The sequence below is a fragment of the Alosa sapidissima genome, chromosome 10 (genome assembly GCF_018492685.1).
Source record: "Alosa sapidissima isolate fAloSap1 chromosome 10, fAloSap1.pri, whole genome shotgun sequence".
Taxonomy (NCBI): domain Eukaryota; kingdom Metazoa; phylum Chordata; class Actinopteri; order Clupeiformes; family Clupeidae; genus Alosa; species Alosa sapidissima.
In genome coordinates, this window is record NC_055966.1 from 9506168 (window position 1) to 9520143 (window position 13976).

At 49.8% G+C, this 13976-nt stretch overlaps 1 protein-coding gene across 17 annotated transcripts in view; it reads right to left on the reverse strand.

The window, feature by feature from the left end:
• Positions 1-13976, reverse strand: part of LOC121721501 (DNA-binding protein SATB1) — a 52841-nt gene that overhangs the window by 11749 nt on the left and 27116 nt on the right. For 8 of the 17 annotated variants that reach the window (XM_042108484.1, XM_042108485.1, XM_042108473.1 and 5 more), the window contains 4 exons: positions 13167-13618; positions 10250-10543; positions 7670-7774; positions 7220-7393 (listed from right to left, as the gene is read on the reverse strand). In XM_042108484.1, the coding sequence (XP_041964418.1) occupies positions 7220-7393; positions 7670-7774; positions 10250-10543; positions 13167-13618 (1025 nt within the window). The remainder of the gene's footprint in view (positions 1-7219; positions 7394-7669; positions 7775-10249; positions 10544-13166; positions 13619-13976) is intronic. The other 9 variants (XM_042108487.1, XM_042108480.1, XM_042108486.1 and 6 more) reach the window with 8 other exon arrangements.

The following is a 13976-nucleotide window of genomic DNA, read 5'->3' on the forward strand; positions in this document are numbered from 1 at the left end:
ATAAAAAGCTGACGGCCAAAATGCGAATCCATCAAATATACATCTTCACATTGATCAACACAAGGAGACACTTTCCTTATCGTCGGTCAGTATGGACACTCATATCCTTATAGTTACAGTTATGTTTGTAGTTATGGTTCCTGATGTGAATGGCCCGTTATGCATGATAGTAGCAAAAGCCAAAAAGAGGTGCCACTGGAAGAGCAAACAGCAGCCATCCCCAACCCAAAGACTGCAGAGTCCACAGCACCACAGCTGCATGCATCTGGATGCACACGGCTGAGTCTTATGGGCCCCTGTGTACAAACCAGAGGGAGCCATGGAGAGAGAGAGAGGGCAAAAAGACAGAGCGAGAGGCAGAGAGCAGCAAGGGAGAGAGAGAGAGAGAGAGAGAGAGAGACTGAGAGCGAGAGAGCAAGGGAGAGGCTGCAGTTAAATTGAAATATTTCTCGGCGTGTGTCAGAAGCATGCAGAATGGTAATTATGACAGATCTGATTAGGCGGGCGAGCCGGGGGCCGGGCCAGGCGAGGCGAGGCGGCTCCGGGCTGCAGGTGCGACCTTGTGCATTCCTGCGTGTGTAAATAAAATTAATTACAAGCGTGGGGGGCGCGCGGCGCGTGACACCGCTACGTGCAGGGGGGGTCCCACGGGGGGCACCCTAATGGAATATTTTCCCGGAGTCTAATAATACAGTTGGTATTGACTTGAGGTAATTAGGGGGATCATTAAAGCCGCTTTTCCCGGCGTATTTGCCTGCCTGATCAGATTAGCGCGAATGGGCCTCAGAACAAGCCCTGTGTGGTCTGTCAGAGGAGACAGTGAAGGGGGGGGGAGAGAGCGGAGAGGAAAAAAGAGGGGGGTGAGAGAGGGAGAGAGAGAGAGCAGGAGTATCGCAGACCCCCGCCGCACCGCTGGGACACAGATAAGCGGGGCAGGCAGGAGGGCTCCATTGCTGCTGCTGCCACTGCTGCTGCTTATGCTGCATGAGAGGAGACCAGGTTAAGAGAGAGAGACAGAGAGAGAGAGAGAGGGAGAGAGAAAGGGCAAAAGAGGGAGGAGGAGAGGATGTGGGAGAGAGAGAGAGACAGAGAGAGAGAGGGAGAGAGAAAGAGATAGATAGATAGAGAGGACATCAGAAAGAGAGGGATGGATGGAGACCTGGTAGGTGTCAGATAGAAAAGATAGTGTGAAAGAGAGAGGGGGGGGGGGGGGGCAGGAAGGATATGAAGTAACAGAGTGAGAGAATGAGAGGGAGGCAGGAGAGAGCCAAAGGGTTGGAGAGGGAGAGAGGAGGGACTGAGAATGAGAGAGGAGGGAGAGAGGAAGGGATGGAGGGAGGGACTGAGGAGGAGAGAGGAGGGAGAGAGGCCTGAGAGCAGAGGGAGACAGATGGAGGAATGAAAGGGAGCAGAAATGCACAGGCATGCTCAGTGCAACCACAGCCATGCCAGGGGAGGAGGAGAGGAGGAGGGAGGAGAGGAGGAGGTACACACCAAGGGGAGGGAAGAGGGAGTGGGGAGGGTGGAGGTGTATAATGGGGGGGGGGGGGGGCACTGGCAAAAAAACACAGGGGAGGAAACTCTGGTGCAAAATTGTCCCGTCCATTAAACAATAAGAAAAAGGCTCATTTCAAAGGATGGCAGAGGGGGTGGGAGGGTGTGTGTGTGTGTGTGTGTGTATGTGTGTGTGTGTGTGTTTGAGAGGGGTGGGGTGGGGGTGGGGGTGGTCGACTGCCTTTTGTGCGATAATTCATACGCTAAATTAATTATTCAGACATCTGGGTCTGCAGTTCAAGAAAATTGTGTCTTTAATAATACAGGGAGCTGCAGCTGTTTCCCAGGCAACCTAATAACCAGGCAACCAGATAAATAAATAAATCAATTAATAAACAGTCATGGCCTTTCTCCCCCTCTCAGAAATGCTTCCTTTTTGCAATCCGCCTGCTGCTGCCGCTGCCACAGAGAGGCCCAAGGGAAAGGAGGGATGAATCCATTTCAGTAAACAAACAATTCTAAAACAGACCACAATAAAGAAAAAATAATTTAGCTCTTTGCTACGGTCCATTTATTCCAGAATTGTCGTGTCACCACAAAGCCGTAATAAAAGTAAAATTCTCTGAGGTGAAACAACACTCCCGTCATCACGACAAACTTTGGGCTCTTAAAGAAAACTACAGAGGGGGAAGCAATTTGATGGATTAAAAAAAAAAAAAGGGAAGTGTTCTTTTCACAGCGGTGGCAGACTCGCACTGTACAGCATCCACAGTCGAGGACGGTGGATATCTCTGTGGACAGCTTTTTAACCTGGACCAGGGTGAGCCGAACAGAAGGACGGAGCAGCTTTGACCGAAGCATCATCTCCCTGAGCGGCCACAGGCCCCTCCCGCTTGGGGGGTGGGGGGTGTGGGGAGGAGTCGGGGAACGGGTGCACAAAAGGCTAATGTGTGAAACATCTGCCCGTCCGCTCTGATCAAGCCTGAGTCTCTGGGCCAGGCTGGGAGACAGCCGGGGCTGCCGAATGTGGGACGTGCGCATGGTTGGGAGATCACATTAGTGCCGTGGAGGATGGATGTGTGTGTATGTGTGTGTGTGTGTGTGTGTGTGTGTGTGTGTGTGTGTGTGTGTGTGTGGGTGTTGGTGGACGTGGGTGGATGTAGGGTGGGTTCAGTGAAGTGCATGAATAGGAGGAAGTGAGACTCAGAATGGAGAAGTGGAGAGAGACGTTTTAGGTGAGCAGGGAAGGGTCCAGTGATCAAACCGGATTGTGAGCGTGCACGCGCACGCACATACACAGACACACACACACACGGATGCTCACACTCTCTCCAATCCAGCGAGGCGCTGTACGGGCCCCCCAGAGAGCAGCGAGCCAGGCGCTCAGTGACAGATGGCACACACCAACCCCTCACCACCCTCCTCCCTTGCACACCCACACACACACACACACACACACACACACCCACCCACACACACTCCAGCCCTGCGCCTGGCCCCCCTGTGCTGCTGAGGCACACCAGATCACTGACATTCTGTCTCATTAGAGCCCTGCTAATTACCACAGCCTCTTTCAGTGAGGGAGAGGGGGGGGGGGGGGACATGGAAAATGGACATAGAGAGAGGGAATAAAAAAGGCTGTGGGAGGTGTAGATGGAGTGAAAGACATGAGGAGAGTTTATAAAAGGGGTTAAAGAGGGAGTAACAGGAGCAGAGAGAGAGAAAGAGAGAGGGAGAGAGAGAGAGGGAGAGGGAGATGGAGACTGACTAACTGACACGGACCGTGTGAGAGACTGGTCAGCCTGGACGCTGTGAGTGTGGACACAGCTGCCCTCAGGAGGGGAGCCCGACAGGGCGACATGACAGCAGGGACTCTGATCCCAGGCAATTCCCACCTCTCTCTACCCCACGGGCCGACCACCTCTAGAACCAGCACCCCTCTCCTCCTCCTCCCCTTTTCTCTCCACTCTCCTCCTTTTTCCTCCTCTCTCCTCCTTTCTCCTCCTCTTCCTTACCCTCTCCTCTCTCTTCTCATCTCCTCATCTCTCCCCTACCCTCTCCTCTGTTCGAGTTCCACTCATCGTCTGCTTTTAACTCCCTCCATACTTCTCCATTTCCTCTCTCTCTCTGTCTCTCTTTTTCTCTCTGTCTCTCCTTTTCTCTCTCTTTTTCTCTCTCTGTCTCTCCTTTTCTCTCTCTGTCTCTCCTTTTCTCTCTCTGTCTCCACTAGCTGGTGGTGACAGGCTGAGTGAGGCCCCCACCTGCTCGCCTGACAGCTCTCTTAAGAGGATGCGGGCGAGTATGAGTGCTTCTGACACCATCTTAAATGGAGGCGGCTGGAGGGGGAGGGGGGAGGGGGGGGTGCGGTCATGGATGAGGTAAATGTTTGATTTGTAAATGAAGAGAGTGTGATGGGATATTTTTTTCCTCTTATAGTGGCTTTATACACACACACACACACACACACACACACACACACACACACACACACACACACACACACACACATGCACATATTTGTGCAGATGATATCTGAATGAGAGCTTCTATGATTTCTGGAGTGGAGATATTTAAAATTCGATCATTTTCCTGAACATGGTGTGCGGTACTATAGGAAGTGTCAACGGATGGTGAATGAGAAATTTCCATTGGGCCAGCTGCATTAAGCGGAATATTGGTGCAGGAGGACAAGGTAATTGAAATGCTACTCAGAATATGAAAGTGCCACAGAACAGATAGAGGCTGGCACAGAGGCCTGCTGCTGTTATGAGCCCAGAGAGGCAAAGATATGGCTGCGTTCCAGCACCCATCCCCCACGCATATACACTCATGCATACACACACACACACACACAAACACACATGCCAGTTTACCCCCCTGAACACACACACACACACACACACACACACACACACACACACACACACACAAACTCCTACTCCTACAGTCTTCGAAGCCCAGGAGACCACAACTGTGCCCCCCACCTCCCGCCTCCTTCTACTCCGCCCATCTCTCTGTTCTCTCTCTCCTGCTCCTCTTCTCTTCCTCCTCCTCCTCTCACCCTCCCCTCCTCCTCCCCTCTGTCTGTCTCTCCATCTCTCTGAGGGGCAGGGCCGGGTGGAGCATGTAGCTCAGCAGCTCTGCAGCCAAAGCTCTCGCCCCTGGTGCCAGCGCTCTCCAGGAGGAGCAGGCAGAGAGGGGGCCGGGGGGGGTGGGGTGGGATGGTGGGGTCGACGCAGGGCTCTGGCTGTGCAGCTGGTGCTGCTGTTGAGGATTCCTGCACAGAGCTACAGTGCAAAAGGGGTTTGGTGGTGGTGGAGGAGGAAGAGGAGGAGGGTGGGTTTGTGGGTCGGGGGCGGGGGGGGGGGTGGGGGTGTGGTGGGGTGGTGGGGTTGAGACCACCATGCCAATCGATCGGACACGCCGCGTGCCAGCCCCACAAGGGCTACCGCCCGCCCCAACCCCCATCTAACTCTCCTCAAGCCACCACCACCACCACCCAGCCTGCTGCAGGCTGCAGGCCAGGCTCAGCCCGGTCGTCCCCACCCCCCCTCACTCTGCCCTGCTCATAAACCTCCTCCTCTCCCCACAGCAGGCAGGCAGGCAGCTGCCACCACCACCACCACCCGCCACCACTGGCTGCACCTCCAGTCACTGGCCCCTGGGAGCCCGGGCTAGGGCTGGCGGGGAGTGGCGGGGTTTGGGATCGGATGAGGCTGCTGCTGCTGGAGGTGGAGTGTGTGTGTGTGTGTGTGTGTGTGTGTGTGTGTGTGTGTGTGTGTGTGTGTGTGTGTGTGTGTTTGCGTGGATGGCAGTGTGGTGATGGAGTGGAGAGTTGGCGGGGGGTGGGGGTGGTGGTGGGGGGGGCTGGCGGGGGGGACCAGCTGCCCGGGGAGCGCACATTACGAGATGGAGCTGGAGATAAGTGCTCTCCCAGGCCCCCTTTTCAGCTGCGTAATTAGCACAGTTCTTATCGGCTGCTCAATTCACATTCACACCAGCCATGAATGAGGGCTGCCACCGCCGCGATGGCGGCAGGAGCCGCGGCAACCGTGGTGGTGGTGGAGAAGGAGGCCTGGAGAGGAGGCTCCCCTCACACACACACACACACACACCCACAACCCTACCAGCCGCAGCTCCTCCAAGATGACACTTTCTTACAAAACGCTAAAAGGAGCCCTTCACAATTAATGCATCGGCCTCCTCCTCCTCCCCCCATCTCCTCCCCTGTCTATTTCTCTCTCTCTCTCTCTCTACGCGCCTTCGCTCCGTTTCTCCAACACGCGCTCAACCCATTCCACTCCCTCTCTCGCTAGTCTTTGAACTCCTTTGACAAAAACAGTGGTTTGTGCATCAAACTGCAATTTGGTAAAACAAAGGTATCAGGAACTATAATCAGCGCAATCAGCGAAAACCCACTGATATTTTCAGATAATTTAGGCCTTTTAATCTTTTTTTGCTCTCCCCCCTCCATCAAATACAATTCAGAAAATCTTCAACTGAGCACATGGATATATGAAACCTTTAATAATGGGCTTGCTTCGCGTTTCTTTAATTAGTTTTAATACAGTTAAACAGTCGGCAATTTCGCCGACACAAAACGTCATTCAGCTGTGTGTTATTCTCGGCACAAGATAACAGCAACTACGTTGCAGAAAAGCAGCTTCAAACCCAGCTAATATAAACACGCCTGTTTTGTGTTGAAACACTACCTGGTGTTCACCAACCCACAATAAAGGAGACATGTGTCATTATGGCAGTAAATTACCTCACAAGGCACAGACTGACAGGCTTAACAATGAGCCTCTTTTCCAAAGTCACTTCTATCTGCGCGAGGGCCGGCGTTTGATGTTTGCTTAATGCAAATGTCGGATAGTTTTGGCAAACTAATAGTGGATAGCTAGAGGAGGGGGTGCGCTGGGGGAAAAAGGAGCAATTGTTTGAAGAGGGAAAACTCTGCTTTTCTCTTTCCTCAGATAACAAGGCAAGTCAAAACTAACAGAGGTAGTTTGTTTTCTAATGGGCTTTCAAAAATAAACGGTTCAGATTGGGAGTCAAGTCCTCTACAGATCGATGGCCGCTACTTTGCGGGAGGGGCAAACGTTTTATTTATGAACAATATACAGCAGTTCTGGTAGGCCACAGCAATCTGCCTGCTGTTTAGCACAACAGCTGACGCTCAGCTGATTCACCGGAGCCAACCACAGTGGCTCTCTGAGTTAAGGTGGTCCATCTAAACCAGTCCCCTGTCATTCCAGTTTGCCAGCAGAGTTTGCCAAACAAATACCCACCACTACCCCAGCTCTACCACTGTGCTGTCCTTCAAATGAGTGTGCTGCATGCCCACCTTATATTTGACTACATTTATTAGTTAGAAGTTATTAGTTTATTAGTGTGAGTATTTCTGTGTTGCATTTATCTTGTTTGTATTACTGTTTGACTGTTTTGTATTCATTAGTGTATCATTTGTGTGTTTATTTGTTTTACTTTTAAAAACATCTTATCTACTGCTGGTGCAGCTTGTTCTGGGGGTGTTGAAGCTGCTCTACGATACTTTTGTACATACCACAAGCTGAAGACCCGCTGAACTTAGCCATTCTGCCAAAGATAACTGTTACTTCTCTACTGATTTGTAAACTGTCGCTAGGAGTGGTCCTGAAGGAAGTCATGTTCACTGAGCGCTGAGTGTAGAAACTAGTGGACAGAGCAATGAGCAGCCACTTGCCTGGCTTTTGGAGGCGGCCACCTTGGCGAACATGGCCTGGGACACCTTGGCGCGTTTCATCTCCTGCTGAATCTCGTCGTAGATGGAGGAGGTGATGTTGAGCACGCAGCTCTCCGACTTCCCGTTCCACTCAGTGGGCAGGGGGGAGGGCTTCACCTGGGAGGGATAAGCACGCTTTACGAACACAGACAAACGTTCGTCGGGTTACATTTTTTTCAAAATACAGGCATAGGAATGCAAGACCATTGTATATGTAAAATGCTCTGAGCATATATTTTTCTTTTTACATAAGTACAAAAGGTAAACGTCTGGATATGTCTACAGTATATGTTAGTCACATAGTTATGAGTAGCTATTTTCAATGTCAACATCAGAAATGTGACAGGAAAAAACAACATAACTGAACATGTTAGAAAAAGTGACTTCAACTGAAGTGAGTGAGATGTTTACCCTATTGGTCACGCGGCTGGGTGATTTACTCACAGGTGAGATTCCTACAGGAATTCTCGGGTTCCAGTCTTCAGGTCTCACATTGTTACATTCCTCTCTCCTCGGCTGAAACACATACACACAAACACACTTACTTCTCACATCAAATTTTATATATAACCAATTTCGTACCACGACTTCTGCGAATGTTCAACTCTGGTAAAAAAAGAGGAACGGTTCGGAAAAAACTTTTTCCCTAAATCATTTTGCTCCCTCTGTAGTGCCTCATCAGTCTTAAAAAAAGAAAGCATAATAAGCATGCTTTTGCTTTGACATGTTAGAGGAAAACACCTCTGGATAAAGAGGCCTTGCCACATTTTCAACAAAACTAAATACCCCTCATTTATTTACCCAGTGAAAGGTATAATTGGCTCACAAAGCACGAGTGTCTGCAGCCAGTTATTTTGTGACCAGATCTAATTGTTAAGGGTGTGTGTGTGTGTGTGTGTGTGTGTGTGTGTGTGTGTGTGTGTGTGTGTGTGTGTGTGTGTGTGTGTGTGTGTGTGAGAGAGAGATGGGGGGGCAGTGACGTGCACAAACTTGCACAAGTCATCCGATGCTCCATTTACATATGTGGGAAACATGCCTCCACAGCTGCTTTTATGACAGTCATAAAACTCCTCCCAGCCCTTCCACGATTGCCACCCTGCTTGATTTATGGGACAGGCTCGTCACAACACCAACGCTGTGGGTCTGTCAGAGCGAAGCCAAGAACTTAATGTCCTCTCTTGTATCACACTTGCCCTGTTTCCTCTCTCACTCACTCTTCTTTAGAGTTCAAGAACAATAAACTGACGGTACATGCATTGGACTAGAATGCAAGGTATGTGCTCTTTGGGTGAAACGATGGCCTTACAAAGTGGCTGCTTCTACACCTGGGAATGGCTGTGGGAGGTCGATGCAGTGCATCATGGCAAGAGGTGTGGCTCATGCAAATGGTGCCCTAGGCGTGGGGTCTGGGCACCTCTTCCTCTGGCTGCGAGGGGAGCGCAGAGTGCCCCATGCGGGCGCATGTTTGCCATAATTGCAGGATCTGTCAGTGTCATGACGGAGTGCCGTGTAAATCATGGCGGATGCCTCCATCTGAGAGTGATTGACTGTCTGCAGGGTTCAGACAGAGGAGGCAGTTTTAGGGTCTGACGGCTCCATGCAAACACCATGACTTTCTTCCTCCTTCTTTCCTTCTTTTTTTATTTCTCTCTGGTCTGTCTTCATCCCCTTCTCACCTCTCTCTCTCTTCCTCCCTCCCTTCCTCCCTCCCTCACTCTCTCTCTCTCTCCCCCTCCCTCCTTCTCTCTCTCTCTGTGTGATGGGGCCCTGTCTGTCTGTCTGTCTGTCCAAGGCGCAGTGGCACCGTGAGGCTCTTTATCCCCAGTGAAAGCCCCTTCTTCAGCAGAGCAAACACACAGAGCCGCTTTGTCTCCCCTCCACCAAAGATGCACTCAACTGCACTTTAAGTGGGCTTCCGAGGAGGGAGAGACAGACAGAGAGAGAGAGAGAGAGAGAGGGAGAGACAGAGAGAGAAAGAGAGAAAGAGAGAGAGAGAGAGAGAAAGAGAGAGAGAGGAGTTACCACTTCTCTCGGCTCGGGCCCCTGCTGAAATGTTGGGCGACTGGTGATTTACGGGATGACCGAGGTAAAGTGGGTGGCAGTTGGCGCGAGGGAGGAACTTGAGCGGGTGTTTTGAGCTTTAGTCACCCAAGAGGGGGGCGCTTTTTTGTCAGCACACACAGCTCTCTCTTCCTGTACGACCAGGAGAGGAAATGGGCAATAGTTCAGTTAGTCACCAGGAGCCACACTGGCAGGGGCACAGGCACACACAGCATGCAACACACAGCTCTGAGGCTTCACAACCACAGTGTCACCGAGTCCTTAAAAAAAAACATGCGGCTTTAGTTTCAATGGGTCTTACTCAAATCAAAATATTTTATATCTAATAATAACAAATATGACCAATAATATTTGTATATATTATCAATGATAATGAGCATATTATGAGAATTAGCTGAGAGAATATTAGATTTTTTTTTAATGTGTGGCTTTGAAGGCTATTATGGATATTCTTCAGCTTTGTAGGTTTGGATTGACGTAACGTAATCATAAGATAATAGATCTGATTAGCTTTGAAGTGTTCTTAGAAAACGCCATGGAAACTATGATCAGCCATACCACTCTTTAAACTATGATGACTAGCCGTACCACTCTTTGCTCATGTAGTTGTTCATTAAAAGGTTAACAGCTCCTGGTGTATTCAAGAAGATTCCATTTTCAAGGACTCCTTTTAATGGGTTCCACAATATTATCTTTCTGATCAGTGGACAGCTCTATCGTATCTGACTGTGCTATCGTATCTGACTGTGCTCTCAGAGAGTATGTTGGTGTAGCTCGTTAGCCAACTGGTACAGGTTTTGGTGTGAGTGTGAAAGTGAGTTTTATTCCCATGACGGTTTCTGATATGTACTGTGGCGAGCCTGTGAGTGTTGCGCGGGTGGGATGCAGATGACACGGGTCTGATATGAGTGCAGAGGTGATGCCGTGTACCTTTACGGGCCAGACGGGTGTGGTGCTGATCATATAGGATTGGTCAGAGCGTGGAAGTGGGGCATCGTTGTCGTGGTGTACCTGCACAGGCCGGGCGGGCGGGGTGCTGATGAGAGGGGCGGGCCCCATGGCGGAGGCGGCCGTCAGGCTCCTCTCGCGCTCCTCCTGGTAGATGCGGTCGCGCTCGGCCTCGGGCAGCTGCAGGAAGTTCTGCATGGCACGCAGGTTGACCAGCAGAGACTGGGAGGCCGTCTTTGGGTCCTCCTCCTTACGCAGGATCTCTGATAGCAGGCCCTGAGGGACGAAGAGAGAGAGAGAGAGAAAAAGAGAGACAGAGTGAGAGAGAGAGAGAGAAAGAGAGAGAGAGAGAGAGGGAGGGAGAGAGAGAGAGAGAGAGGGACAGAGATAGAGGGAGACAGAGAGAGAGAGAGAAGAAATTGGTGGGAGAAAATAGGATGAAGAAAAGACAGAGAAAAGAGTTAGAGTTTAGAAGAAAGAAAGTCTTGGTGGGTTTTTCCTGTCAGAGCAGCAGCACTGTGTGGTGGAAAGGATGCAGTCTGAGGTAGAAATGTCTTCCTCAAAAACACACAACAGTCTACGCAGAGCCATACTCTTTTCAATGAAATACATTTTCAATGTCATCTAAATCATCTACTATGATTGTAAGCTCTTGTGTTGTTTTCTTAACACAAGGAAAGCTTTCAGGGGGTTCTGAGAGCTTAACCAACCACTGAGGGATTTGTGGGCAATCTCAAAGCAGTGCTAGTTAGCTAGCCACTACAGCTTAAAGGATGTTGAAGGTAAATGCAAATGTGGTGAACTTGCTACAGTGCAAAAACTATATTTGCAGGGACTTCCGATGTCAGTTTATGTGTGTAGAGTGTGTGCATGTGTGCACGCGTTTTTGTGTGTATGTGTGTTTGTATATGTGTGGGTGATAGAGAGAGAAAGAGACAGAGAGAGTGTGTTAACTGATTTGTCCAGTACATAAACCCACCAAGCAGAGCCCACTCCTCAGTCTGTGAGTAGCCCCCAGTTCAGCTACTGCTAAGACTTGACTCATTTCAATCCCAATTTACTCACTGTTCCAACAGATCAATTTTCACTTTTCCTCATTGTGCAGTTGGGATTCAAGAGATTAAGCGTTTGAACAAAAGTTAAACACAGACTTGAGAAGGTATTTCACAATCACTCTCTGATCAAAACTAAGTTGCTGGGGTCCAATGTGAAACAAATGAGGATTAATTCACTTGATATGGTGAATCGGATCACATGGAATTTGCAGAGCTAGTTAATGCTGATCATGGTATCAGGATCCACACGTCATGCGTCTTATATTCGCTCCTAAGCAGGTTTACTGCATTACCTCACCCCTACCCCGCTCCAACCCACCCCCCATCTTGCTCCAGGATCATCACTAAGGCCACCAAGCCTGCAAAAAGTCAACGCCTCAACATGTCGTTACAAGCTGTGTTCATTAAAATGCATCAGAGGAACGCACAATAAATATTACAAGAGCTCTCCAAAAAAAAAAAAAAGAAAAGAAAAGCACATCACAAATTCTTTACCGCACAGATAAATGGAGAGGCTGCCAATTTGCACAAAAACATAACTGTCTGCTCCCTCCACTTGACACACACATAAGCACACACATACACACACACACACACTTGCGTGTACACACGCAGGCTAACATACACACACACATTCACTGATTCCAATAGATTTTTATCAGTTTCACACAAAACTTCAAAGCCGCGGAGGCAGTAATGAGGTTTGCTGCGAACCTCCCCCCACAAAGTGCGCTGCTTGTCTTCAGACATTATCTCTCTCTCTCTCTCTCTCTCTCTCTCTCTCTCTCTCTCTCTCTCTCTCTCTCTCTCTCTCGGGCCTCCTCTCCTAAAACTCGAATCACATGGGTTCTTTTTGTGTTTTTTTTTTGTTCCGCGCCGCTCCATGACCAAGCCTGCTCGCTTGCCACCCCCCCCCCCCCTCCAACCCTCTGCTTGCTGTGGCACCCTGCCAGGTAGGTCTCTCTCTTTGTCTCACCTGATGAGGGTAAACAGTTGTCATGGCGCTCGAGTCTCAGCAGGAGACTAAAGTCGAGATTGTTCTAATAATTGCCCTCACCAGTAATGGCAGGCCTAGCTCTGACCTGGGCGCACGTCAGCAAGTCCGCCTTGTCTTGTGCGCAGATCCTTACGGCTTGGCAGTAAACAGTGCAGCAAAAACAACGAACGTGCCTATGCATTCTGCCTGATTCCTTGTGCAAGAATGCAACAGCATGAGTGTTTTGTGTTTGACGTTCGAAATGTGAAGTGCTGACTTCATTTAAGTTGATGGTGATTTTATAGAGGCCATTATTAAACCGGAGACAATGGAGCTCCCAACAGGACACCACCCACGTCTACCCATAATACCTTACAGTCTCGGTCCACTGTTTGTCATGACAACAATCTGCCCTTCTTGCTGACTAAACGGAAACACGTTGGTGACACATCCCACTGGGGCACTTGTTTGTTTGTTCCCAAAAAAAAAGGGGGGGAGGGGGGGGGGGGGTGTTGGGCAACGATCTTGATAAACCATACGTGAGGTGACATGAACACTGTAAAGATACTTCTTGCGCCTATAGAACACTATACTTTCTCAATTAATAAATTGTCAATACACTTACAGTTTACATAATGAGGCAACTATAATGTTTTGAGGTTTATGGAGTGCTGTGCTTTGAGTACACAAGAAATGGGGGTATGTTAACTTGTTACCCCCTAGAATTGATTCAGACAGTGTGTCACACAGGAAAACCAGTTTTACTAAATTAAACTAAACTTAAGTAACAAATGATAATTACATTGTAGTTAAACAATATGGATTACATCAAAAAATAAACACTTTTCAGTTATTTCTCGTTCCTTACCTGGGTTCTGTTGAAGGCCACTCGGGCGAACACAGCCTGGGAGATGCCTGCCCTCTTTAGTTCGTCGCGCACCCACTGGTAGATGTCGGACGACACCTCGGTGTTGGACGTGACCTGGGCGTCGAGCGGCTTGTTGAGCGAGCGGTTGACAGGCGGGTGGTTCAGGTACTGCTGGCTGAGCGACTGCTGGGCCAGCAGGCGGTTGACGGCGTACTGCTGGTTGAGGATCTGTGCCATGACGATCTGCTGGTTGACCAGCTGTGGGCTGATGGGCGTGGACACCAAGCCCGGGTGCAGGCCGGGGAGCTGGGCACGGCCGGGCGCCTGCCCGCTATGGGGCAGCGTGACTGGCGAGGGCGACTGCTCGGCTGTGCTGCCCGGGATGGGCTGCTGGCTGAAGCTCATGTGGTTTGGGCCCGGTGGGGACAGCTCTGACAAGCCGTCCATCTCTGCTGCAACAAGAACAAACAAGAAGTGTGTGCGTCAGGGTCTTTCTGTTGTGTTTTCTTCACGACACATTGTTTTGGGGTCAGGGCAGTCAGTCTTCATCACCAGGGACAGCATTGTTTGGTCACGTCTCACTGGTAAAAAGCAGCCTGCTGCACACTTTGCACATTTTTGGGGCTAATCTAGACAGCAGCGTCACTGTTCTAAAAACAATCACTTAAAGACGTATGACAATGACAGTGAGATCAGCTCGAACACATACGACCTAAAAACAAAACAATACCGCAACAGATAATACCTGCTGCCACATCAAAATATTTCCTGAAACAATTGTCTGAAACTATGGCGACACATTTTTTTTTG